Consider the following 26,738-nt stretch of genomic DNA (forward strand, 5'->3'; position numbering starts at 1 on the left):
CCAAGTGCCCAGCACCCGAATGAAGGACCTGAGCTCCATCTTAGCACCTCTACTGCAGGACCCTTTCCACCCTCCACTGCCTGGGAAAATCCAGGGGTTTGGAACCCCGTATACCCTAATTCTCAACACAGCAACAAATAATAAGTATTAGATAGATTTGGGATGGGTAGCTGACAAGCAGACATAATGAGTATTACTATTTCAACCAACTAGATGGGATGAAACAGCTACCCAGCAGGTAAGCACAGTTTTTAAGCTGTAGGGCAATTCATTATTTTCCCCAGATGTCCTTCTTAATTGTAGATAATTAAATAAAATAGAGAAAAGAAGAATGGAGCATTTTAGCACCATGAGGCCACCTCAAGGTATGGGAATGGAGGGGGCTGTGCTTGAATAGTTACCACCTTCTGGCTGGAGCAGCCTACGCTGTAATCCACAATTCACTTAGCGCAGTGACCTTGCACAAGCCACAGGGCTCTCCTGCCCTAGCAAGACACCTGCCCACACACACAGCTGGGAGTCCAAGCAAAAAACAAGATCCTCCCTGAGAACCAGACAGAAACTGTGTGTCGAGGTCTGCTGGCACGAGAAGGGGGGAGGCCTCGGCGGGGCGCGATACAGGGATGTTGCAGGGATATGAAAAGATGTGAATATGAGCAGACCACAGTGTTTCAAGGAACACTATCCTACCCCATTATGGGAAGTATGTGCTGCATCTGAAACCCAAAATTGGGAAGTACAATTCATTTTCACATCAGTTTAGCATTTCTCATTTCCTCATGGGTATCTACTGAGCATCGGCATGTCAGAGGGATATGAAATCGCTCCTGACAGCTAAGCTGGAACGTCCAACCATGGTGCCTGAAAACTAACTGAGAGAGCTTGTTGCGACATTTCTGGGGTAGCAGCTTCCCCGGGCTACAACTCTGCTGAATGAGAACTGAAGCAAACAATACAGGCAGCAGGACACACACAGATGTGTTTGCAAGCCCAGGAATGCAGTCAGAGAGCATTCCCAGATGCCACTTCCCAGGGCCACAGAGACATGGGGGACAGTGGCAGCCCATTTAGGGAAACTGTAACATGTCTGGTTTCAATTTGCTATGCTGACTGGGCAATGCAGAGATCGTCCTTTCTTTGCCTGGATGCTGCATGTCTTTCTTCTCCCATTAAATCTGCAGCTTCTGGGGTCAGCATGAAGCCATGGAAGCTCCTACTGTCACCCTGAGCTCTGGCACTTTCAAAGGAAATGGCTTAAGTCATGATGACATAACTGACAGCCCTGCTAATACAAAGCAATTTCTCTTTAAAGCTGTCGTATCCAGTAAAGTGTTCTGTACATGTGGGATTCTGACTCTTGAGCAGAAGAACAGATTTATATAAGCTGTGGCTTGCCTGGAAGCTGAGCAAGGAAGCAGCTTTCCTGCAATATCTACAAGTTTCAAATGGATTTCTTTTCCCCTCTTTAGTTTGCCGGATTTCAGGTCAACAAGTAAACTTTTAAGTCCCGATCTCATAATGTGAGAGAAGCCTTTGGCTGTGAGAACTCACATTACCTTCAGTAAAATGTAAACCACCACCACCGAACACTAGAAATCCAAAATGGCAAAGCAGCGTAATGCCTCCTCATGCGTGCAGGAAGCATTGCTAATACATGCAGGACCCTTGTGGGACCATGCCAGGACATCTGACCCACAGCCTGGAGGCAACCATCATATATCACAGCGAGGGCCAGCAGAGCAATTCCCCTACTCCACTCCAGGGCAACTGTGGAGACCCAGTCCCTGGAGCAGCTGACCAAAGCGCTGCTCCCAACAGCCTCTGGTCCTGCTTGAAAAGCACTCCCAGGCCAGTATCCCCATTCCCTTTCCCCCTTCCAGCAACTCGGCTAGGAGAGTCCTGGTTACCTCAAGGCAGTAGCTGAAGGAGCTGTTCAGTAACACCTACCATCCTCGTCAGTGCGCACGTGCACGGGGATGCTCTCCGGTCCTGGACCCACATTGGTGTGAGCCCTTACCCACACCTTGTACTCGGTCCATTTCTCCAGGTCCTTGATCTCCCAGCTGGAGTGCTCCCGTCCAATGCCATCCACCACATGCTTGGTGTTGTCATCTCCTTCCACTGCCTGGTAGGCAATGGAGTACTGGGTGATGACCCCATTGCGGCTCTGGGCAGGCGGTGGCACCCAACTTACCCGGATGGTAGTGGAGCTGGTGCTTACACACTCAACTTCTTGGGGTGGGGCGGAGGGGGCTGGGGATAAATAAATGAAGTGGGGAGATGAAGGGAAATGAGTGGAAGGACAAACCAAAATGCACAGGGAACTTTTACCCAGCCAACTGAGCACTGAACATACACATTCAGCCAGCAGCCTCCTGGTCAACCTCCTGCCTTCCTTGCAGATCATCAAAGATGGCACTAGGGGCAATTTGTATTTGAAAACTTGATGAACAGTGTGGAGACAGAAGTGCTGTTCTGTATCAGAGAACATATCTTCCCAAAGCAGTTCTGGACGCTTACTTTACCAAACACAACAAATGGCAGTGAAGGAAGGAACAAATGGCTGGGGGGAAAGAGAGAAAGGTAGGGAGAAGAAAGATGCTTTCAGTGAAGATCTGAAGCAGATGGAAACCAGAAGAGGTAGGAAGCTACAGAAGGCAAGAGTGGCAGAAGGGAAGCTCACACACCAGATTGTACAAAGGCTTGCGAAAACCTGCTCCTAGACAAGTGGAGGAAAGAAAAGAGGGTAGGGAAAGCAGGTGATGGAGGTTGGCTGGAGTGCATCCAGGTGGGCTTTGAAATTGTGATCATCAGCTGTGAGCAGCACTCTGACCCAGGTGGGAGCCAGGCACCACGTGGAAACTAGAGATAACATGGTTGTGCCGCTTCACACGTGTGCCTAGTACCTAAGACCAACTGCTTCATGCCTGCCAAACTGGTTACCTGCCTCAGTAGCTTCCTGGCCTATGGAGCCGTGCAGGGGAAGGTAGGCAGGTCTTGTTCCCTCCCAGGCAAAAACCACCAGCAGTTTGTGTTAACTTCTAAGCCCCAGCAATGTTAACTGGCCACACGGGGAGGAATGGGATCTGGCCATACTTTTCATCAGTATGAGGAGCAGCCCCCTCCACACAGCATTGCTGGGGAAGAGCAGCTAAACAAATCTTGGGAGGAAGAGAGGGACTGGGAAAGGAGACAATGACCTGGACAAAGCAGAGCATCTCTAGGACACTTGGCTGGCTCAACCCCCTTCTCCAGCCTTGCAGAACTGCTGTCCTGTTGCAACAGGGCCCCAGCAGCATGGGAGCCCTCTCACGGCGGCAGCAGCGCTCTCTCATTTGGCCTCACTACCCAGGCACGCGGCAGACAGCGTGCTTGTACAGAAGGCAAGGGTGGAAGGCTGGAGGAGGAAGGGAGCCCACCCAGTCAGGGAAGGCATAAAGGAGATGGGTGCATTCCTGGGTGCTTGCGCAGAAGGCAAGAGCCCTAAGCAGAGAGGGCACCATCACACAAAAAAAGCACACACAGTTGCTCTAAGGGTAAGAAGCTGTTTGGCCAAGCGAAAATGAAGTACAAGGCATCTTGCTTTGCCACGGCAGGTGAAAGGCCACTTCTATTTTTCACTGCACCCAGAACCCTAGAAATGCCTGAAAGAAGGCTGGTGCGCTTCCCCATGATGCAGTTGAAGCCATCGGTGCACCAGAGCCAGCCTTCCCAAGGAACAGGGACAAGCCTGCCTACTCACCGCCTGCACAAAGGTGAACACAACCTACGTTACTCCAGATGGCAGCAGGGACATCAGATAACTAAAGCACCCAACGATTGTGCCTTGGCTTTGCTGGGCACAGGTTGGCAGTGGGAGAAGATTTGGGAAAGCCGGGGACAAGCAGGACCTCTGAATACCACTGGTGACCTCTGCACGCTGAGAACAAGGCCCACTTGCTTGCAGAGGCAGTCACAGGCTGCATGTTAACTGTTAGTGCCCACGTCTGGGATCTGGGCCCATCCCTGACGCCTGGGCTGGGAAGCCTGGAGACAGGAAAAATGGAGGGAGAGCAGTGATGGAGCTGGAAGAGATGATGCCTGAGCAGAGTCAGGCTGCTGCTATGGGGGCTACACTGGAGGAAAGAGAAGTCAAAGCAATGCGTGGAGGAAAACAGTTGCCGATGAGTGGGAGGCAGAGCGGGATCGGCCCTGTCATCTGATATATTGGAAGGGAGCAGGAGTAGAAAAATGAATCCTCACGCTCTTTTGGTTAATCAGCAGAGAAGTGGCAGGGAAGACAGCAGGAAGTTATAGCACCAAAGCTCCACCAAAAGTGAATTCAGGGAGGGCATACAGTAGACACAGTGCTTGGTGGCATCCCTCAGAGGGGACAGATGACACACATGGAGGGAGCTTGGCAAGCCTTTCCTTTGCCACTGTCTCAGAGAGGCCCTTCACATAAGAGACTTGTTCTGCCTTTGGGCCTTCACAGCATCCCTCGGGATGCAGCAGTGAGCTCCTTCTCCAAAAGCAGCTTTGGCTGGCAGTGTGGGCAGGTCAGACATTGGCTGTTGACTGGGTAAGAGTCACACACATGACATGCAAGGCAAAAACTCAGATTAACACTTAAAGAAAGCAAAATAAAACTTGGTAACATGAGCAGGATCAACTTAAAATGCACAAGGAGTGGAACTGTCCCTCCGGGGGCCAGCCAGGAGCAGACTGGGTGGCCAGCATGTACCCACACACACAGATGCACCCACATGCACACTGTGCAAACCTCTGCTGCCTCCAGGCTACTCACACTGGCCTCCCCCACCAGCCCACAGCAGCCCTGTGCACCCATCCAGCCCACCTAGTCCTTAAGCTAGGGAGAAGGCAGCCTTAAGACCCACCTTCATATTTCAAGTGAGAGCAGCATTTTAATGCTGAGGTCTGATGGGCACAGAGCTGATGCTCCTCTCCTGCATCATACTGTTTGCCTTGAGGCACTGCAGACTCCTGGAAAATTCCCCTGTGTTCCTCAGTCCCTCAAAGCAGCGGTGCTTGTACTTTTTGCAGGGTGCCCAGCAACTAAGCAAGCAGCTTAGCAGGAAAGACAGCCCCAAGTCAGCTGTCTTCTCAGGAGATGCGGTCTGAGCTGTGCTGCTGGAGAGGTGCAAAGGGGCACTGCATCCTTCTGGCCTTCCTGGACAAGCATCCCTGCCACTCCTGAGCAGAGATGCCACAAGAAAAGCCCAGCAGCAGCAATACAGACATCCTTCTCCAGCCCAATAGTGACTCATTAGCGATGATGCACCTCCTACCTTACCCTGGACTGGTTTATCAGGGCCAGGAACAGAGCCTGAAGACAGGCTCATTGGAAAGCAGGAGTCTGACTGCTCCTGCAATTTGTGTCCCACCTGAACATGTCAGCCTCCAAGGTCTAACAGCCTTTCTCAGGGCAACCAGATGGGAGTGCAGGAAGGAGACAAATTTGAATTTAGGAGCAACACTCTTTCTCTAAGTTCTAAGGCCACAGGGGACCGACCCAACCATCTAACGTGAGGTATTGCTAAGTGCAGACCAATGAATTTCTACCTGGAAGTTGTGCATTGTGCACACAACTTCTGCTGGGCTAAAGCAGAGCTTTCTGAAAGACCTGCTCACTTTGAGACCCCCACTACCCTGCCCTGGGACTGTTCAGCCAGTGGTTTGTCATCCTCACCGAACTGCCCAGTAGTAACTGCCAAGCACTCTTCTCAGAGTAGAGTGCCATCAGAAATCTTCTCAAGTAGGGGTCTGTAAACCAAGATCCAGCCACTTCGGGGATAAAACTGTTAGGTCCTTGATATAAGGAGCATTTCATTGGTCAAACTGAGGTATTCCTGTGGCTTTTGGTCAAATGTCTTCCAACCTTAGCACATTTCTCTTACTAAACAGATGCCGGAACCAGTAAGCTACTGCTCCACTGGCCAGTGAAGTGACAACTTTAAAAACAGACCAGTATGAGATCCCCTATGAGCAGACAGCACGTGGAGTAGGGCATGCGAAGATGTTTGTCTTGAAGAGCCATGAAGCAAAGGTTTCTCTTACTTGGACTGTTGTGAGACTCTGAAGGACTCATTTATGCATGGAGCCGTCTCTGATTAAGTCTGTTCAAGGATAAGAGCATCCACTGATGGAATTAAATTTAAGTGGCAGGAGAGTTGCCTCAACCTTTGCCTATCAATACAAAAGCTATCTGAAATAGGTATACAAATCCTCACACTCGGAATTTGTTCTCAATGTTCAAATATTTATAACTGCATGATCTGAACCTTTGTCCATTTTCATACCTGTCTGTTGTGCAGCACAAAGGCACTATTAGCTCACTTAACAAGGTAGAGGAATCCCTGCAACTGGTATGTTAATGAAGCTGAGTCTTCCTCAAAGAGAAGGTCGTTCCAATAGTGAGCAGAGCTGCTCTTCCCTGCCCGAGCTCCCTTTCTAATGGCCATCTCAGGCTCTCGGCTGCTGTGCATGCTGGTGCCCTCCCTGCAGGGAAGGCTGCCTGCCTTTGCCAGCTGCTCACCCCATATAGCTAGTAAATCCCAGACAGACGGTGCTAACGGAAATGTCTTTTTCCCCCCCCCTTTTAATGCTCTTTGCATAATGGCAAGCCCAAAAATCGTTAGTGAAAACGAGCTTATCGCAGGGCCCTTTGATAGCCCTAATCTGCTTATGCACAGCACTTTGAGCTGCCAATCAGAGCAATGCGAACTCCTGCTCTGTGATCACATGGGGCAGTGCAAGGATGAAAGTGATATTGCCTGGGTCACCTCATTATCTAGCCTCTCTATTAACTCGGCTGCAGCTTGTTCTGGTTTTCCCTAGTGCTGCAGTCCCAGAAGCAGCAGCCTCACTTGCTCACACAACGCTGGCAAACAGCCACCTTCCCAAACTGACTCCTCCAGCTGCCTGAGAGCCACAGGCACATCTGGCCTCAAAGGATGCCTCACCTTGCAATCAAGTGTATGGACCAGGATGGACTCCTGCGGAAGCAAGGCAGCTGGAATGGGGAGTGAAGGGGTGAAAATCCAATGGTTTGGAGACAGTCACATTTAGAGCCAAACACCCATATGCTGCCTGTCCAGACAGCTTGTCTGCATGGGAGTAAATTCATAGAGATGCACAAACCCACTCAAATCAATCTCTCCAAAGCAATTTCCCAGCCTGTTTCACTCCTCCATCAGTTTTTATGAATCTACCCTTGGGGCAAGACAGCATGATCAAAGGGACAGGAGGAAAGAACTTACCACTTGGGTGTACCCCCTCTGCCAAAGAGCCCTGATCCAAAACCCCACGTGATTTTCCCCATTACAACCTTTTAGCAAACTGCATGCCAGGTGTCCCTGCAGACCCACAATGGCAGTGGCACCAAGCAACTCCATGCCCAGGTGATGGAAACTGCTTTTGCTTTATCTTCAGTAGTGCAGAGTGTTACACACTTACTGGATTGAGCAGTTCTGGCTTCGATCATGGGGGTGTAGACTCCTACCCCCAGCTCTGAGCGGGCACCCAGGCGGAACTTATACAGAGTGTCTGGTTTGAGACCTTCCACGGCATATGAGGAAGTTGGGTCAAACTCCAACTTTTGCTGGCAAATAAAAGGAAATACAGGTTATTTGGTGTAGTTGGAGAACACAGAAAAGTCAGTGCTCAGCTCCCAGTGCCAAGGGCATAAGCAGCCCCTTCACCCATTCTGGCCCCACAGAAAATCACAGCCATGCTGCCAAACCTGCGGCAGTCCTGCAGGACTCTAAGGCATGCAGGTTCCTGGGTGAAACACAAGGACGCTGCAGGGAAGCAGACCTCTCTGACAGCCAGGCTACGCGGCCTGGTGGCCAGACTGCACTCACTGCCTGACAGCTTTGTGGGAATGCTGAGTCCAGCTATACAGTTCAGATGAGGGGCACAGGACACGTGTTTGTTTCCTCTCAACAGACAGTGTCTGCCTGTGAGACAGAGTAAAGCCTTTGTGCTGGAGCAGTCAGGATGTCTAACGCACCTAAACAGTGCTGGTAAAGGCCTCGCTTTGCTGCTGCTTCACCTGAAGAGTACTTATTTCTGGCAGCTCTCATGCCACTATATATACAGGAGGCAGAGAGGACCATGGGACACTGTGATGCTGCCATGGCACAGTTCTCAATGTGCTGCCCTGAAGCCAGCACTACTTTTTGATATATTTAGAGCTGGACTTCCTTTAGGCCCTGGCAGTAAATGTGCAAGGGCTCTCTATAGGCCACCCTCAGTCTACTTAAGTGCAACCAGTCCTGGAGCTGCAGACACATATTGGAGACCATTTCAGACCCACCTAGTAGCCCTACTGTTTAAAGGCACCAGCAGTAAGGATGCCTCAGGGATGGTGTCATGGTATTCTAGAGCCTTTTCAGTCCCAAACCAGTCACTAGCTACTTTGCTGGGCATCAACAAGCTGCTGAGGTCACTTACACAGAAGCCAGACAGAGATTGTCATACTCCTATCACACACCAGAGACAGAAGAAACACACAGAAGAAACAATCCTGGTGCTGCCCCAGCTGAAGCAGACACCCTTCCCAAGCAGCTGAATTGTGATAACCAGCCCCAAATGCTGCTGATAGAGGCATGATCCTCACCTGAGTGCCATCCTCCCCTTCCCAGTAGAGCAGCTCATATTTAGTAATGCGTTCCTGAGAGGCAGGCAGCCACGTCAACAGGATGCGTGTATCAGACTCTGCTTCTGCCTGGAAGTCAGCTGGCTGGGCAGGAACTGGGGACCAAACACATGGTTAGTGCCAGGAGGCAGATGCTGGGAAAGAAGTTGCATGGTTTGTACAGTCTGTGTTTTGCCTTGCAAGGATCCTTTTTCATTCCTTCCGGACCCTCCCTTCTTCCCTCTCCCCTGTACTGTGTTTTTGGGACAACCCAGGCAACAACCAAGCACCTCTGGGACCCAGGTAGGTGACGCTGGGAACTGTGCTCACTTCCAGCTCCTGACTGCATGCCAGCTCCTTCTGTACTCAGACCCCAGAAAGGCCCAGTACAGTTACACAGGGGACAACATCCATGTCCAGGACCTTCTTTCACATTTTTAGCACCGTACCCCAGAAAAAGACCCCGTGGTCTGTGTTGCTTACACAGACCTTGATACCAGGACAAGCTTACAGCTTAAATCTGATGGCTGTGGGCAGGGATGCCACTCTGACATGCAACCATTTGGGCACCAAGAGCGGTTGCAATGGTTGGTGCAGATCAGACACACAGCTGAGCTGCACACCACTGGGGCGGACATGCAGCCATGGCACTTCACTCCATACGTACCTCCCTGCTGTGTTTTGACCTGGATGATGTCTGAAGGGGGTCCGTCACCCACTGAAGTAAATGCCAGGACGCGGATGCTGTATGTGGTCCCTGTGATGAGGCTCCCCACAGTGGTGAGGTGGCTGTCATCAGTGTTGTGTTTCTGCCACATGCTCAAAGGCAGATGCGGGTCAGTGGTATAGTAAACGCGGTACCCTCGGATCTGTCCGTTTGGCTCCTCTGGCTGCTCCCACTGGACCAGCATGGTGCTGGCGCTCAGCATCCGTGCCTGGACTTTGAGGGGTGGACTTGAAGGAGCTTGCTCTCCTGTCCGGGCCTCGACCAGCTCACTGGGGGGACCTCTGCCAATATTATTGACTGCGATGACTCGGAACTCATACTCCGAGAAGGGGCTGAGCCCACCTATGCTATAGCGAGTTGTTGCCACTCCATCCACCTCCTGGAACTGACCCTCCAATGATTTAGGCTTGTACTGGATGACGTAATATGAAATGGGGTCAGAGTTGCCTGAATCCCAGGTGAGGGTCACGCTGGTAGCCGTCGTTTCAGTCACTAATGGCTCTGTTGGAGGTTTTGGCAGTGCTGCAATTGGAAGGCAGAGAGGTGTGATTTAAATAATTCAGTCAGCTCAAACCCTGCTATGTGCACAGGGATAAAAATGGAGCTGCCACCTCCCATTAACATTTTTCTTTAAAAGGCAGAAATCATTTCATACTCTAGAACATGCATTTTTATATTACCATATATTGCTTGAAGTGGTTCTTAATGGAAGGATAAACAGAGCAATCATGTTATTAGACGTGCTTGACGCAGTTACCAGCAGCAGGCTACATAAAGGTTATTCAAAGGGGATGCAGGAATGTTTCTATCATGGGGGTTCAGCTGGCAGTGGGAAGGTGTCTTCTGGGCTGGGCTGGTCCCTGAAGGCAGTTGTACAGCTGATTTACAAAGGGATACAGTAAAGTGATCGGAGCACCACAAGTCATCTGGAGCTATGCTCCTGCTTCCACAGGACAACATCTTAGGCTACAGAGAGTTCACAGACAGTGCTGTTAAGATGGGTGGATGGGGGAATGCCTTATAGGTCTTAAAGTCCACTCAGGAGGGATACAGCCAGAGAAACTACCAACTTCCACATCCAGTATTTCATGGGTGGTGTGTCAAACTGCAACCAGACAATAAACTGTTACACAAGAACTCTGTGACACTGACACCTCTGAAGTCTTAATGAGAATACAACTACTGCAAGGACACATTTCCAGATTTGCCGTTTTACCAAAGAAACAAGACTGTGTGAGAGAGATTTTCAGAGTACACAAGTACTTTAAGACAATAACTGAATTAAAGTCTACAGTAAGTTTAAACCTCCTACAAACCACTCAAAGTCATTAGTGACTTGTAATGCAGCTGTGCTTGACAAGGAACTAGGAAAAACGTTCAGCCCAAATTGAGATCCTCAGGTACTTCGTTCTTTGGCAAAGCTATCAGGTTCCCAGTTTCCACATGGTTCAGCTGAGGAGGGCAGGCTCTTCAGCCCAGGAGCATACCTGCTCTATGTGCCTGGGAGGATGCCATTTTGCAGTGCTACTGCAATGTGAATACTGAGAAAATCAGTGAGGGCTGAACTGGCATGGGTGGGAGGGGCATGCAACCCGCAACTAGACACCACACCACTACCCATGGAGGGCTCGGGGAGGGCAAACACATCCCACCCAATATTACAGCCTGAAACAACACATTTCCTACAGCATCCAAGAAATTGGCAGCCTCCCTCAAGCTTTCAAGGACAGATGACACTCATCCACCCTTTCCTTTGGAGTGCTGCAAGTCTGACTTGCCAGCTCTTGGGTGTGCAGCCTGCATGTGAGCAAAGGGCAGGTCTGATACCTTCAATGTGCTTACTGCAATCAGCTCTGCGTCATCTTGCTTCTCCTATCTGCCCTGTAAACAGTCTACTTACCAGCAAGCACAGGAGAAGCAACACTGGGCAAAGGAGTTAGGGACAGAGAAAGATGTCCAGAGTGAAGGTGCAGAAAAGGCAGACAGAGAAACAAGGAAGAAGGCAGAGGGCCGAAGGAGCGGAGCAGACTGCTCCCTGTCCTGGGGGCCTCTGCAGACCTGGGGCAGCAGTGGGTGTATCATGTCCACCCAAGAGCGAGCAAGGCAGAGTTGTCGCAGGTACAAAGAGGTAAATACTGGGAACGATAAGTGCAATGGTGCAGTTCCTGCCTCCTCCCTCCACATCCAAACCTCCTCCCCATCATGCCCCTTTCTTCTATACACTCTTGGGTATGTACTACAACCAAGGCAACCTCTGAGCTCTATAAGAAAATGGGGGCTGGAAAAGGTACTGACTAGCAGGTGCTGGGAGTAAACAGAGTGGTGTATGGCTAAGGTTAAAAGCATCCTCTGAACAGCACCAGGGAAAAGAGAATTTGCTGTTAATCTCCAGGTCATAGAGGGGTAACACTCAATTCTGTGATTTGTTCAAGCAGGAACTCTGCACTGAAGGTGACCAAAGTGCATGAGGGGGCCTGCAAGAACAGACAGACTCAAAAGATAACCTATCTGTGGAAACGTGAGCTACAAATCAACTGCAAGGAGAGGAGGAAAGGGATAGTGGAGACCTGCTTGGCCCCAGATGGGAAAGGCAGGACATGTACTTCAGCCTCCCACTGGGGAGCTGTGTGGGTCGGCTGCTCTGTACCCAGCGGTCAGCAATCAGCAATAACGTCCTCTCTGGGGCAAAGCTACCTGTGAAACGGCAGCAAAAAGCATGCCTTAGGGACAGCAACAAAAGAAAGAGAAAGGGAAAGAGGCAGAGCAGTAAGGGAAAAACCAAAATTGACAGAGGAATATGCAACAATTTTAAAACGCGTATATGTCCCCCCTGCATGGGGGGAGGATGCTCATTCTGGTGAGGCCCACAGACACCTCACATTGCTAGGATTAACCTTCTTGTCCTGCTCTTACTGCAAGAGGACATGTCTGTGCAAACAGCTCTCTGAGTGCAGACATCCACAGACCCCTGCCCTGGGACAGCCTGCTGCTGTGTGGAGCTGATCCTGTTGATGCACTGAACAAGCCAGAAATTGCTGGGATGAGCACAGACTCAATGAGGTTCCCTCACAGCATAACAGGGAGCTAGCCTTCCACAAGCCTGTTGCCCATCATGCCACACGCAGAGGAAATAACCTCCAAACCAAACGCTATACTGTGAGCAAGAAAAAAACGAAGTTATGGGTTTGGGAACCTTCCTTGCAAGGTGGAAAAGTCACAGGAGAGGAGACTGCAGTCAGTTGGCTGCACCCAAAAACACTCTGGCAAAGGGCTATACCGCTGAAACCAAAGTAGGGGCACCATGAGGAATAATTCCTTACCTTTGACAGTGATCTGGGCTGTGGCTTCAATCATGCCAAGGGAGGAGATGGCCACGCAGGTGTAGTTGGCAGACTGCATGATGTTATTCAGCTCCAGGACATTCCTACCGACAGGCATCTCATCCTCTTTGGTCAGTTCCTCCACACCAGCCATCCACTTCACGTAGGGCATCGGAGCACCTACTGCCACGCATGTGAGGTTCACGCTCCCTCCAGGCATCACCTCGTGGTTGCTTGGAGGGATAGAGAATCGAGGAGCAACACGCCGCACTGAAACAAGGAGGAGACAGCTAGTAGGGTCACAGAACCAGCAGAGAGCACCCAGTTGCATTGTGAGGGTATGTGAGGGGGGTTCAGCGTTTTTGCCTGTCTATGCCTCAGGACAGATAAAATGAAGTGCAAAAGCTGTTCACTGCTTTGCCAAATTACACGCACTTTTCTCTCCTTCCTTAGCCACTGGCATCTTATTAGAAGAACTCATTAAGGGATAGCTCAATCCGTTCCCTCCAAACATAGCCTTTTGAAATCATATTACTAACATGAAACATTCCTCCATTTAAATTACATCCCTCTAATTAGAGAGCATGCACAAATGCCAGTCACACACTCTCTCTGTGCAGGGCCCACTGAAGCTCTGCAAAATGGAATTACCTGCTCAATTTATTAGCTCTAGAGTAAAGCTAACCATCCCCTAAACCTCACAGGTTTTGGGCAGGAGCAGCAAAAGGGTTTCTTTCTGAATTAGCACACGTGCGCTGCTAAATAAAATATAATTCCTTTCAAAATGTAACTCAGGTTCTACCTTGGCTCAGAAAAAATAGTCACCAGAGCTGCATGACATTGTCAGGGCCTGAACAGATCACCTTGCTGGGCAGGAGAGAACTAATCCTGACAGATGTGAGATCATATCCATTTTGACAGAAGAGAGCTGGGCTGGCAGAACCCTCCCCACCTTTGTGGCAGCACTTCGGGAGATGTATTCCTCCTTATTTCATTGCACAGCTTCTCTTCATATCAATCCCTTGCTGGGTATTTCATTCAAGACTTATTTGTAAGCAACTCTCAGCTACAATAAAGCTCTAAAGCTGCCTGCCATATGCATTCCCGTCAGGAAAATGACACTGAGAAATGAGGCCCCTTCTTCAGGGTTAGTGTTATGGGCCTATTTAAGCAAGGGTAGAGAAACAACTGTGCTCGGTAAATCTTTGTCTCCTCTGGGCAAGCTCATTTTAGTCTGTAGTTAAAAAGGGAAACTGCTTGAATGTGTCTCGCCCAGCAGCCCTGCTCTCCTCTAGACTCCTCCACCAGAAAGGCAGCCCCAGAGCACTGGCTGGGTTCACAGTGACCGGCTCCCGAGGAGCCTCTCCCTCCCATTACACTCCTCCATCAGTGCGCCGGGCTGGCGGAGCAGCGAACAGCCGCAGCGCTGGCGGCAGGTGGAAATCAGGCAGGAGCCTGAGCGGTGCCAGCTCACAACACAGTCGCAGGCACGATGGGCCCCATGGGCGCTGCAGGTCGGCGGGGACACAGCTCTGCTGGCCTGGCTCCTGCCACCATGGTGTCTCTGCAGACAGTAAAGCTGCTGACAGCCCGGTGGGCCGCAGAGGTGTCAGCTCCGCTTGCCAAGCTGACTCTCCCCAAATCAAATTTCACTAGTGCTCTCTTTGATGATTCATTCCCAAACCAACAGGCTTGCAGAAATAGACTGAACACAGAAGCTCCCACGCTAGCATGTACAACAGAGCTAAGACTTCGTGATAAATCAGACAATACTGTCAACATCGTGTGTGTACTACACATCGTCTCAGTGACAAAACAGGGCTCATTAGCTCCTTACCAGCCAGGGGAAGGATAACTTGCTTTGCCTTTTTTTTTTCTTTTTTTTTTAATATGTCTAAATCCAAAGTCTTGCTGGTTGTTTCTTTTAATCAATTATTAAATCTCAAATCAATAGCTACACGAATGATCGCCAGTGAGGCGTTACCTGACTGACAGGGCAGCACTCCCCAAACAAGACAGAACTGAAAGTGTACTCAAGTGCTACGCAGTCATGAGAATACAGAGTTAACCCGATGGATATGGCAATGGTTTAACATGATGGTGTGTATTTCCAACCAAAACATCCCAGCATCATTTGTTAAAGAGTCAGGTTTTGTTTTCCAGTGAACATGGCGTTGAATTATTCCAGGTAGAAGCTGTTCAAATTGCATCCCCATTCAAGGACGAAACCCACCCACCCAACGCTGTATTAAAATAAAAAAGAGCAAACTTCAAGGATAAAGCCATAAGCGTGCACAGAGCACTCATGCACCAGGCAAACAGGCTGGCAGGCACCGGAGACCAGTACAGAGTCAGAGGGAAAGCGGTGTGAGAGCACGACAGGGAGAGGGAAGGCGCACAGGAACTCACGTACAGGGGCATGAGAAGACACGAGACTGCAGGACAAGAGGCCATGCAGGAAGGTCAGAGCCCAGCATGCACAACCATATTTTGACTCCCAGCCCTGTGAGACCAGAGGCAGCACAACCTGCTGCAGACTCCCCTGCACCCCACACTGTGCTCCTGTGTCAGGCAGTTTTCAGGGTGCTCCTGGGGCCATGCTGAGCGCCAGCAGTGCTGTGTCCCCCTTGATGTGTCCTGCAGAGGCAGTGCCTGTGGGTGCTGCAGCTGTTTCTCCCCAGGGAATCCAGCAGCCCACTGCCCTCTGCTCCCTTGTGGACAGCACAGGGGAGGTGCATTTCAAAAGGGGTGGGGGCTCTCTCAGCAGCACTTTGCAGGGTGAAGGGAAGGGCTGAGCCCCCTTGGAAGTGTATCTCCCCTGTCCTACCCACAGGGGAGCAACAGATATGGTTGGTACACTCATGTGCCTAGGGGAGGGATGAATGGCAGGGAAAACTCTCCTGCAGGTCAATCCATACAAGAGGGTGGGCAGGCTGCAGCATCGCCAACCTTGACATGGGCCATGCTTCCTGCACGCCGCAGCCTGCAGCGTGCCAGGAAGCTGCGCAGGGCCTCAGCTCTCAAGCCTGGCAACAGACAAGCAGTTAAGCAGGCCCCTGCGGTGTATTTTTGCGACCCAGAACGGCTAAGCCGGCCTCCTCTCATTAGTACACCGTCAGAGCCACTAAGATGGGCTTATTGCTCTGCACTGGAGAGCAGCAGTGTCCAAGGCACCGCACCTGCTAAAAACGGATGCCATGTGTAGGGGTCAGCTCTCAATGTGGGAGGCAGGAGGGGGTCAGGGCAATGCCTTTGGTGAGAGATCTGGCCTGCACAACACTCTGGCAGGAGGGTATGCAATGGAAGGGATGGGCTCCATCAGCCTCCCATCCTCTTGGGGGATAATTGGCAGCTTCTTGTCCCAGTCAGTACAGAGGGAGAAGGGGAGATGCTGTCAGTTAGCATTAGTGAGAGCTGGCAGAGCTCTCACAGCAGCTTGCAGAGCACCATCAACACATTCCTCAGGCTCAAGTCAATGATTTAAGTCGCTTGCTTTCCTAGCATGAGAGTCTGGTAATAATTTAAATCAGTGTAACTCCTTAAAAAGAAGCATTCTTAGAATTTCTGTCCAATTTACAAGTCAAATCACATGGGCTAGGCACAGCCCATGATGCTACCTTAAGTGCTCCAGAAAATTTTGTTGTTCTTCATTTATTGCAGCAATGAAATTTCCCTTTTTATTACAATTTTCTTGACAAGAATTTGCAATTTTTTTTTTTAATCTTCTTTTTGGATAAAGATCAGAGAAGGTGGTTTGGAGGTTTTGCAAGAACAGCACAGGGAAAATTGCTGTGAATATTAAAATGATTTCAATGGACAATAGTATAATTCAGAGGTTTAGTGAAACCAGCAGACTGTCAAAAATGAGATTCATTGTCATTCATCCCAAGAACAGGCATCGTAAGGGCTCTGTGCTGCTCCACTATTCAGCATGCCTGCCTGTAGTGACTGTTTCCTGGGAAGTGAAGTGAAACCCCGGACTGGTGAGCAGTGCAGCACAACCTGAGCCCATGCCCTGGATCCCACAGGACAGGGAGAAAGGACAGCGCGGAGACTGGTTTCCCACTCACTGGGGGAACTGTGGGGAGGAAGGAGGGGAGCAGGCAATACAACAGCTACAAAGGTTGAGATTGAGAAATGTTAATAATTCAGCATGCATTAACATGCACATTCCTTGCCTTGAGAGCAAAGAGCATGAATTGATTGCCCGGCTCCTTTCACTACGGGAGAGGCTGTTTCCTAATGTCTCAGGTTGCCTCTGAGGGTGATGTTATCCCCTTGGAGAACCAGGGACCCCCACTGTGTGGTGCTGCTAGGGAAGGGGAATCCAAATTGCTTCTCCCCACTGGCTGTGTCGGCCCCAGTACAGCTGAGCAAATGACAGCACTAACACCCCTCTCTCTAGCTTGCAGAGACACAGGGACCTCCACTTGCCTACTCTTGCTTCTAGGTTTCCTTCCTGCCATGCCTACCCGGCATCGAACTCTGGGCTTCATCTTCCCCCTTCCTGGCACCCCTATCGCAGAGTCACTGGGTGCTGCCCCATGGTGATGGAGATGTGCCTGTGCTTCACACTTCTCTGCTCCTCTCCAAGGCAATCTCATCTGCTCTGGTCCTGCACCATGTCCCGACACCCTTCCCTTTGCTCTTCCTCTGCACAAAGGAGCAGCAGTCTGAAGCCCTGTTTGCTCTGAAGGAGGACCAATACTGCCCGGGCTGCTCTTCCCCAGCCCCTAGCCTAGCAAAGGCGAGTTCGGAGGGCTCTGCTCTGACTTCCCAGCTGGGATGAGCAGTAGAGTGTGATGCAGGGGCACATCTTTGAGAAGGTGAGACTGCCTAATTTCATTGGTCCAGCCAGGCAAATTGGATAATTCTTGGTGCACAGGTATGCTCTTGCCTTTGCCACACTGCTACCCTGCCCCAAAATCCCGCCTTCCTCAGGAACCACCTCCTCAGAGTCAGGAATGAGTGAATTTAGGAGATATCCTCAAACATCATCATCAGTCTGCGTGGTTTACTCATCTGTAGACACCTTTCATCTTTCCCTAGTGCTATCATTTTAAGGAAGGACTTCAAATGGAAAGGCAGTTGCTGGAGTCTCACAATCTATTGACAGAATCAACAGCAGGAGAGAAAAAATTGGAACCAGAAAAAAATGCATTTACAGTCTAATCTTGTGCTCAAACAATGCTGTACTATTTATGCTCCCAATGCATCCTTGAATGCTGACATTTTATAGACAATTTCCAAAACAGGGCCTTGCCATTTTTGGATTATATTTCAGCTATAACTTTTAGGTCTAATTATTTGCGCTGACAACCACATATAAAAGAGGATATATCATTACAGTGGTGCAGCACTGGAGACACATCAGCATTCAGCATACTGACATACTAATAGCAAAGTAAGGGAGAGCAAGATTGTGGAGCTATGCAATTTGCATTCACTCTCTGAAATTTCTCTGATGAAAATAACACAACATTAAGGAGGGGAATAAGAGAAAAGATCCACTGTATCAAGATAAAATACTCGTTAATAAACAACCTTGTAGCAGTCACAGTGCAATAATTAAATGCATGGTTTAGCAGTACGCAGTTTTAAGTAAAGCTGGAAAAATGTAAGATGTAATTATCAGTGCCAAACAAATTATAAGCATGGCAAATCCCAATGGAATATTTAGAAACTAATTTCTGGCTTCACATTAAATATTTGCGTACGTGGGTATTTTTGGTGGGGTGGGAAGGAGGGGTCGACACAAAGAATGAGAAATAATCTGCTCCCGCTGGCTTATATCCATTCTCAGCTGCCTCCCCTCAGCTAAACCATGCGGCTAAAACGTTTAAGTGCCTTGTCAAAGGTTTATTCTCCAGAGGTGCCTGAGCCATCACAGCGGTGCTCCAAATTCACTGAAATCTGGGAGGCTTTGGGCCTTGGCTTCAATTTCTTCTCTTTTCTTCCTCGTTCTCATTTTTCACCATTGTCTTGGGCTCAGGTAATTTCATCCTCTACGAAATCCATTTTTAGATCTGTTTTAGAAGGTAAACAAGGGCCCTGTGCCTCAGTACAATCTAAATGAGAGCACGTTCCAGGGACAGAAACGGGAGTGAAGTCAGTGTACTGGAACAACTACTATGACAACTTGTTAAAACTTGTTCCAGTGATGATTAGAAGATCAGCTCATGCAGCTGCCTGATGCTATGTGCAAGAGGAGCCAGGGTCTCTTCTCCATACCACCCAGGAGCAGTGCTGGGCTAGAGAGCCACTGCAAGCATCCTTCTCCTTCAGTGTGTGTGGAGAGACGGACCGCATGGTACCTGTATGGTGAAGAAGTCATCTCTGGAAACCAGCTTAGGATGCCTGCCAAAACCACCAGCCTTCCTCAGCATGAAATTATGAGTGCCTCAAGCTAGTTCTGGAGCTAGATTCAATTTAAAAGCTGGAGTTGCCTTTCACTATTGTCCTTTATTCACCTCTGGCGCTCTGAGGGCAGCGGGACAGATCAGGTTTTGCTGAGTGTCTATGAGCTCCTGAGCACGTCGCGATGGGCCTCCCTGAGCCATGCCACGTAAGGCTGAGGCCCCTGCCAGAGCTCCCTGCTCTCCTGCCAGCAAGAGAAAAGACCCAGCCCCAAGGAAGAAAGGAGAGGCAGACCTGCTCATGCAAAAGGCCCTCGTCCAAGCATGGAGAACTGACCATCCCCCAGAGCAGGGACTGCCAAGGAGCAGGGAAGCTGCCTCAGCACGAGGCCCTCGCATCTCTCAGCCTGCTGCCCTATGGCAAGGGAGGGCAGCATGCTGGTCCTTCTCCAGCTGAGATCAAAAGTAAGCTTTTTGCCTCTACAAAAGTTAATTTTTAAATTTTTAAAGCTACAGGAGAAACTGAGGAACATGCTCTCCCTAGCAGCTCGTGAGGAGACTGGAGATCATTCTGATCTCTGCTACCAAAGACTGCTCTTGATCTCTGGCCAGAAAACAGCAGCAGTTTAGGGGTATTACGCCGGCATCTAGCACAGGTAATGGGTTAGAGAGGGACCCCACATACAGTAGCATGCACTTCTTCCCACCCTACCTTTGAAGAAAACCACCCTGACTTGTATTTGCATGCAAAATATATTTTGTGCATTTTAAATCTCAAGCAACAAAGGCATGCAAGCAAAGTATCAATGCCATCACCAGAGTCACAGCAAACAGTAAGCAGATTTCATCAGGCACACTGTGGCCGTGCCTGGAAGGGAGCCAGAGTCTGTAGGGCCTCCTCCCCCTTTGGGGATGGCTCTCCTCTCCCTACTGGAAAAGTCCCATCTGACGTGGCGTACTGTAGATGGATAAGAAGTGAAAAGGACCAACCTTCTCGCTGATCTGAGAGATGAAAGTTTGTTTTGTTTGATGGCAGAGTGCGATGAAGATGAGGAGGGAATAAAAAAAGACAAGGAAAAACACAGAGAGTAAAAACAGGCCAAGCTTCATCTGTCCGCACACCACTGAAACGACAAGACAAGACTACAGAGGTCAGCCATGTCTTCCCACCGTGCACACACACCACTCCATGTCACGGGCAGGAATGCGCTGCACTCGCACTGCTCTGGCCCCGGCCGGCCCCTTCGCCTCCTGACCCGCTCACCGCTCCTCCAGGCAGCGCGGAGGGGACCGCACGTCCCACACATACTCACACGGAGGGTGCTCTGGGGGCGGCCCTGCGCTGGGCCAGATGCTGGAAGCACAGACACGTTTACACATGCAAAACACTCACACACAGAGCAAAGGACTCCAGCCACCACACAGACTGATGTGCTCCCACACACCCACTCCAGCTATAAAGATGATGGCATAGGCACTTTAAACCCATTGAGCACACACTGGGAAAAGCATATACATAGATCCGAATTTTATCAAGTATGAGAGAAATGTTCCAAGTGGTGAATGAAAATCTTCTACCATGAAGAGCTGTTCTCCCTCTCCAAACAAAGAGCTAAATGCAGCAGAGAGGTATTAGGCAAGTGACAGACATGCGCAGTCTCAGCTGGGCTCAGTTTCGGGAGAGCCTTATTGATACACTGTGCTGTGAGTGAGAGCTGGACAAGAAATCAGAAGGACAAAAACACCCAGAGAGAATTGAGCAGGTCCCAGTTTTTGTTCCTGCGGGAGAGACAGTAGAAGGTTAGTTGCATTTTCCTTATAGACAAAGGAGATCTTATTTCTCTAGCAGGAGTGACCTCACTCCAGCTACAGATTTGTGGCATATCAGCTGTAATGGAACCCTCACTTAGAGGATACAGAAGTGGATTTGATAGTTAAAGACTGCTTATGAGTCACATTTTTGATGGGGGAAGGAGAAGGTGGGGGGAGGAATTTGCTTTCCAGCAGAAACACTGCAAATTAGACAACAGTACATGGCATTATACAGTGCAACAGTACAGTCAGCCATTTCCAGCAATTAGAGGACAGGATTTTAACCAACACTGACATGGTACAAACCAGGCAACAAACTGCCAATAACAGCTACTACAGTGGCCTACGAAGTGTAATGGAGCTTGCAGGAGAACAGCGAAACAGTTGTTTACATTTCTCCAATTGAACGGATACCAGGGGACCAGAACCAGCCAACTTGGAGCTTAACCGGCCCATAAGCAAGGGCCACATCCAGTGAGGATCACCGCCCAGACATCCCCAAAACAAACAGTCCCAGCTTAAGGCCCAGGTTTCCTCTGTCCTGCTTCAGACAGTGGAATTACATCTTCGTCCACAAAACATGAACATAAGGCTCATTTAATCCTGTGAGACTCTGTGATGGGAGGGAACCTCTTTATTGCTGCTCCCAAGCCACCACTTTATTTCCTAATCTAATGGAGTGTATCACATCTGCATGGCCTCAGCAGACAGCAAGGGGCTTCTGCCTTCTGCTCAGCTCTTCCCAACAGGGAGGACTTGTTTCCTGCCCTTGCCCAGGAAGGACAGTGCTTCTGTCAAAGCAGGCGTACCCGTGGATGGCTGCATTTCTGGAAAGCAGAACTAACAGGGCAACACAAACTCCAAGTGCTGCAAGCATGGACCAACCTGCTGCACCCGCTGGGACTGTGTGACTGAACAGCAAGAGGCTGGTGAAGGGTGTATGACTGGGGGATGATGCTGAAACGGCTACGGGAACACGCATCCCTGCTGCAGAATTGCAGAAGCTGCAGAGCCTCCCCCTGCCCTTGGGAAGAGCTGATGGACCCCAGCCATAGCAGGGGGATTCGCTGTGGTGCCACTGGGCCTGCCCGGGGTCGAGGTGAGGGGTGCTGCTGCAGCTGGGGGACAGCCAGGAGCTTTGTTTTCAGGAACCTGCCAGGGATTGCACTGCATCAGTGTGCATGAACAGGAGCAGGCTCTGGCGGTGGCTTTCCCCACGTGTTGACACTTCAGATTAGAGTTGGAAAGGTGAGGAGACACATGTGAAACACGCTAATTCAAACAGATTACTTTCTGGTCTGTCAAACAGGAACAAGTTTGGGGCCTGCTATTTGTCACTAATTGCTGGATTATCTCTTAATCTCTTATTATATTAGTGGCTTATGGGAAATAAAAACCAGTAGCAGGCTATTTCAGAACAGCTATAAGGCAACAGGGAACACCTGGGCAGAAAGTTCTCTCTCCTTTCCTTTTAGTTAATACTTAAACAGCTGCTGCTTTATCTGAGATAAACCTGATAAATTGAAAGTTTCATCTCCTTATAGATCCCATTTACACGCTCCCTTATCTCCAGTTCTCTATCCATGTCACTCCCAAGCTAAGAAGCATGTTTTTACCAACAGTTTTTCAGTTTTTTTACAAAACAAATGACTGAGCAGTGACAGTAAATAATGTCTGCCCCCTCCCAAGTAGGGACACAGGATTTTAGGCTGGGGTTACCCAGAACATCCCCTGTGCAGAAAGAATACCACAGCTCACTAGGCACACTACCATGTTCCCACAAACACGAGCTGCCTAGCAGCTAATTTACACATGCCATTCTGTGCAAAACAGAGCGAGTCAGGTCACAGCAGAAATGCCACCAGAGGATAACAAACTCCAGAAGGTAAAAATGGGGCTCTTTTTGAGATCCAAGTTGAAACAGCGAAACAGCGAAGAGCGAGGCTGTTTCAGAGACGTGTCTGCCAGCCCTGACTGTCAGATGGCTCCAGTGCTCTGCAGGCAGAAATTCCCATGCCGACTGAATTTGGCTTTTACCCTGCCACAGACATGCTGATCTTATGCAGCAGCAGCAATACTCTAACCACAGCAGCTTGTTGCAGAAAGAATGAATTTGGGCTTCTGGGAGGTTCTGCTTTTGTGTATTCTTGGGCATTAGCTCCCTGAAACAAGGCAGGGGGCTGTGGCCAAGATACGAATGCACAGGTCTGAGAGTTTAGATCACTAGCTCAAACAAAGGAACACATTTCTAAAGCTTTCTGGAGTGGGAAGCTAATACTTTCCTGAAAGCAACAAGAAACTTCATTATCCCAATTGGCTCTGCAATTCTGCTGGGAGCTGCCAGCATCTGTCCTGTGCTGAAAACCCTCTGGTGCTATGCAAGATATTAATATGAAGACAAACCTGGGCACTTTGGAATCCAAAAGACAGAGGTTAACAGAAACCCAGATGGGGATGAACCTGTTCCTGCTTATCTCCAAAAGCACATCTTGTGTCTCAAGGACTCCACACAAATCAAATTTTATCCTTTACAGCTTTTAGAGGTATAGAGAAACAAAAGGACAGATTGTCTTTTTTACGCCAGATTACATGAGAGTAAGACAACCTCCCATTATATGCAATGAACAATGTTCTCATGCCACAGTGATGAGTATATTCCATCCTAGAGAGACAGACAGGATGCTCAGGGCACCCAACCGTCCTTTCCCATTCACAGTGCACACACATGCATGCATGAATTCAATTAAAAGCAGAAAACATCAGAGCACCAGAGGTGGATATGCTAACCCTTTGTGCAAGTGGATATGGAAGGGGAGGGAACAGACATTTCATCCACACAGATATGCAGGCCTAATTATTCCACAGACGTCTGCGCAGGTCATGTGGGGAGGAGAGGGAAATAGGTTTCAAAGTCCATTTCTGTGTTGTATTATTATGCACTGAGCCACCAGCCACTCTCCTTCTATTTTCCATAAAGGTCATTTTACAAATAATCAGACTTGAGCCTCGCACTGCACTTTTAACCGCCAAAGGACTTTGACGGAATAAAACTGTTAAGCTTATTTAGCTGAGTTCTATAAAGCACACTGAAATCTTTAGTTGAAATGTGCTAGCAGGACAAAGAATTATTATTTATTAAACTGTGATCATTATAATCATTACGGCATAGCAAAATGCTCATAGAAACACTGACGGTGAACACACTTCACCCCAGGAGAAAACACGACAAAAATATTCATAGTCATATATGGGGAAGAGAAAACTTGGCAGAAGCCTCTCCTTGCCTCTCTGGCTCTGAAACCAGTCAGCTCCAGTATGAGAATACATACAGTCACAGCAGCAAGAACCACAGTGCTGACTGAGCAGCAAATGTCTGCTGGTGCTGAGTGCTGCACAGCTCTGGCCATGCTGCCAGCTGCGCTCACCCTGAGCCTGCTTACAACTAGCCGAGGTGCATCTGCTCAAACTGTATCTGCTCTGGCTTTGGCTACAGCAGTAGCTTCAACATGGAGCAGCACCTGGGGGCAGAGGAAATGAAGTTTAAAATACTAAAATCCCATAAAAAGGAGTGTACTTTCTTCATCGAAGGGTCATTGCTCTCTGCTGAATTGCTGTATTGCAGCATTATCTTGAGGTCAGCAGTGCCCAGAGTGTACACGTGGAGATCATGGCCCGTCAGACCCGTAGTCCTCCTCAGCCATATACCAGCTGCTGAGGGGTAGTTACCCTGTGGTCTGATTTTGCTTCTTCTGATGGTCCAGGGCAGACATCTGTCCAAAGCAGCAGTTTGGGTCACCCAGCCTGATTCAACTGCCTGTTTGTGTTTCCTGTCATCCAGGCATCTACCTCACAACTCTCTCCAGTCTTTGCTTGTCTGTGACGGCTGCCAGGCCCTCAAGCACCGGCGGTGCCCCTCTCTGGTCAAGTAATGTCACCCCCATCAACCCTGACGAGAGGCAGGTTTAATGGAGCGCGTTGCCTGAAGTTGCATATAGCTAGGTTGTAAAAAAATGTATTCCCTGTTATTTAGCCATTTTGCAGACATCCCCAGTTTTGGTAGCTGACTGTTTGACCACTGTCCTCAGCTTTTACTCTTCTGGCAATAGCCTTGAGCTTTGACTGCTGCTGCTATTTTAGCTGTTTTAATATTACATAAGCAGAAAATGTTCTTTTTAAAGGCTTCAAGTCTTGTTGCTCCAGGCCCACGTCAGTCATTCAGAATTATTATTTACACAAGGTCCCTACTGCAATAAGCATCACACTGTCGCAAACAGACATTTTGGTGAGCTCCCTCTGTGACTGAGCCTAAGCTACCACCAAGTCGCCAAGCGTAAAACCCTGTGGAGGCAGAGAATCACTGCTAGGGGTCAAAGCCACAATCCTAATTTCATTGTGGGTGATGCCTCCTTAGTGAAACTTGGCAAATAAATCTTCAGACTCCAAGCAAATTTCCCTGCTGCAAAATGAAATACTAGCCCAGCCTTTCAAAAAGCAGATCAAGAAACCACAGATTCCTGCAGTAATACCATTTCTATCAACTGAATCCTGATTTACTAGTTTGCAATTTGGAGACGGAGGAGACAATTCAGTTTTAAATAGTCTTTCTTTAAAACCAGCTGTGGGCTGCTTCTCTACAGTACGTGTAGCATTTTGGGCCAGGGAACCTGCTGCACTCACCCCACTGGACTGTGCCTTAAAGGCCTGAAAAGCAGCACTTAAGTGAAAGCTGGGCAGGAGATTTCTCATTTGCTGGGAAGTATGCAGTCAATGCTCCAGTTAAGTACTATTCTAATAGAATCTGCATTGCTCATTGCTGTAAGCAGCACTGGGGAACATACCTAGTGAACTCCACAGTGTATTAATAAGGATACTCTATTTATACAGTCTTCCTTGCTCATCTGCTTCACTGAAGCAGGAAAAAAAATAATGCCATGTGTAAAGAGAAGGGCAGAAAAAACCTTTCATACAGGGGAAAGTGCTAAATAACAGTGTGTCCATTGAGGGGAGCACCACACAGGCCACTGCCTTCACAGGCATTTCACAGGACAAGACTTCTGGCTGAAAATGCTCCTCTTCGTGCAGATATGTCTAAAAGCTGTAGGCAAATGAAGAGTGAAATGTGTTCATAAAAACCCAATACCGCAGGTGAATCAGTGCAATTATACTATACTCCCAGTGAGCATGATGAAATGACACCACCTTTTTTTCCCCACCCTAGGTCATATCTGCCTTCTCCTCTTAAATCAATTTCTTATATGCCTTGAATCAACATCTTGGATTTTTGCTGCTAAATTAGACAGTAAGCTCTCTGGATTAGAGGAGTCGCATCTTCCACATGTTTCTATTCCCTTCCCTTCTCCCTGCAGCACCATCAAGTCCCAAATCTAATCACTGTTACGATGCACTGTGGCACATGTAACCATGGACCACAAATAGATGAGCGTTCCTTCATGGTGGTAACGATAAACATCCAGGCCAGCATGGCAAGCATGCTTGTGCTGAAAGTGCAGGACAGGAATATGCCACTGTGCCCCCTTCCAAGTCCTTGCTATGCCCCAGCCAGCCACCTTGCTCAGGCATGCTCCCTGCTCTTGCTTTCCCTCTGCTCTTGCTCCTCTGATGGTCTGGGATGTTTTCTGCAACGCTACATACATGGAGGGCTGAAGAGCAGCAGCAGGAGGCAGTCAGCTCCCAGCACTGGTCCCCAGCCCCATCCTGGCTCTGCAGCAGCGGACAGATAGACCTGTCAGTCTAGAAGCAGAAGGCTTATGAAGGTTGCTTTCCAGCACGCTTAGTAAGATGAAAATAATAGCTTCAAGGAAAATGCATCCATTTTCCTTTACAAATCCCTGGTGTGGAAATGTTTTAACTTTTAATGAAGTCCA

General features: G+C 49.1%; 1 protein-coding gene across 7 annotated transcripts in view; it reads right to left on the minus strand.

The window, feature by feature from the left end:
- The window catches only part of PTPRF (protein tyrosine phosphatase receptor type F), a 392,669-nt gene that overhangs the window by 63,753 nt on the left and 302,178 nt on the right, over window positions 1-26,738 (minus strand). For 5 of the 7 annotated variants that reach the window (XM_056355793.1, XM_056355795.1, XM_056355796.1 and 2 more), the window contains 5 exons: window positions 12,686-12,955; window positions 9,306-9,887; window positions 8,621-8,754; window positions 7,456-7,600; window positions 1,948-2,253 (listed from right to left, as the gene is read on the minus strand). In XM_056355793.1, the coding sequence (XP_056211768.1) occupies window positions 1,948-2,253; window positions 7,456-7,600; window positions 8,621-8,754; window positions 9,306-9,887; window positions 12,686-12,955 (1,437 nt within the window). The remainder of the gene's footprint in view (window positions 1-1,947; window positions 2,254-7,455; window positions 7,601-8,620; window positions 8,755-9,305; window positions 9,888-12,685; window positions 12,956-26,738) is intronic. The other 2 variants (XM_056355799.1, XM_056355797.1) reach the window with 1 other exon arrangement.

Source organism: Falco biarmicus, chromosome 11 (assembly GCF_023638135.1).
Source record: "Falco biarmicus isolate bFalBia1 chromosome 11, bFalBia1.pri, whole genome shotgun sequence".
NCBI lineage: Eukaryota > Metazoa > Chordata > Aves > Falconiformes > Falconidae > Falco > Falco biarmicus.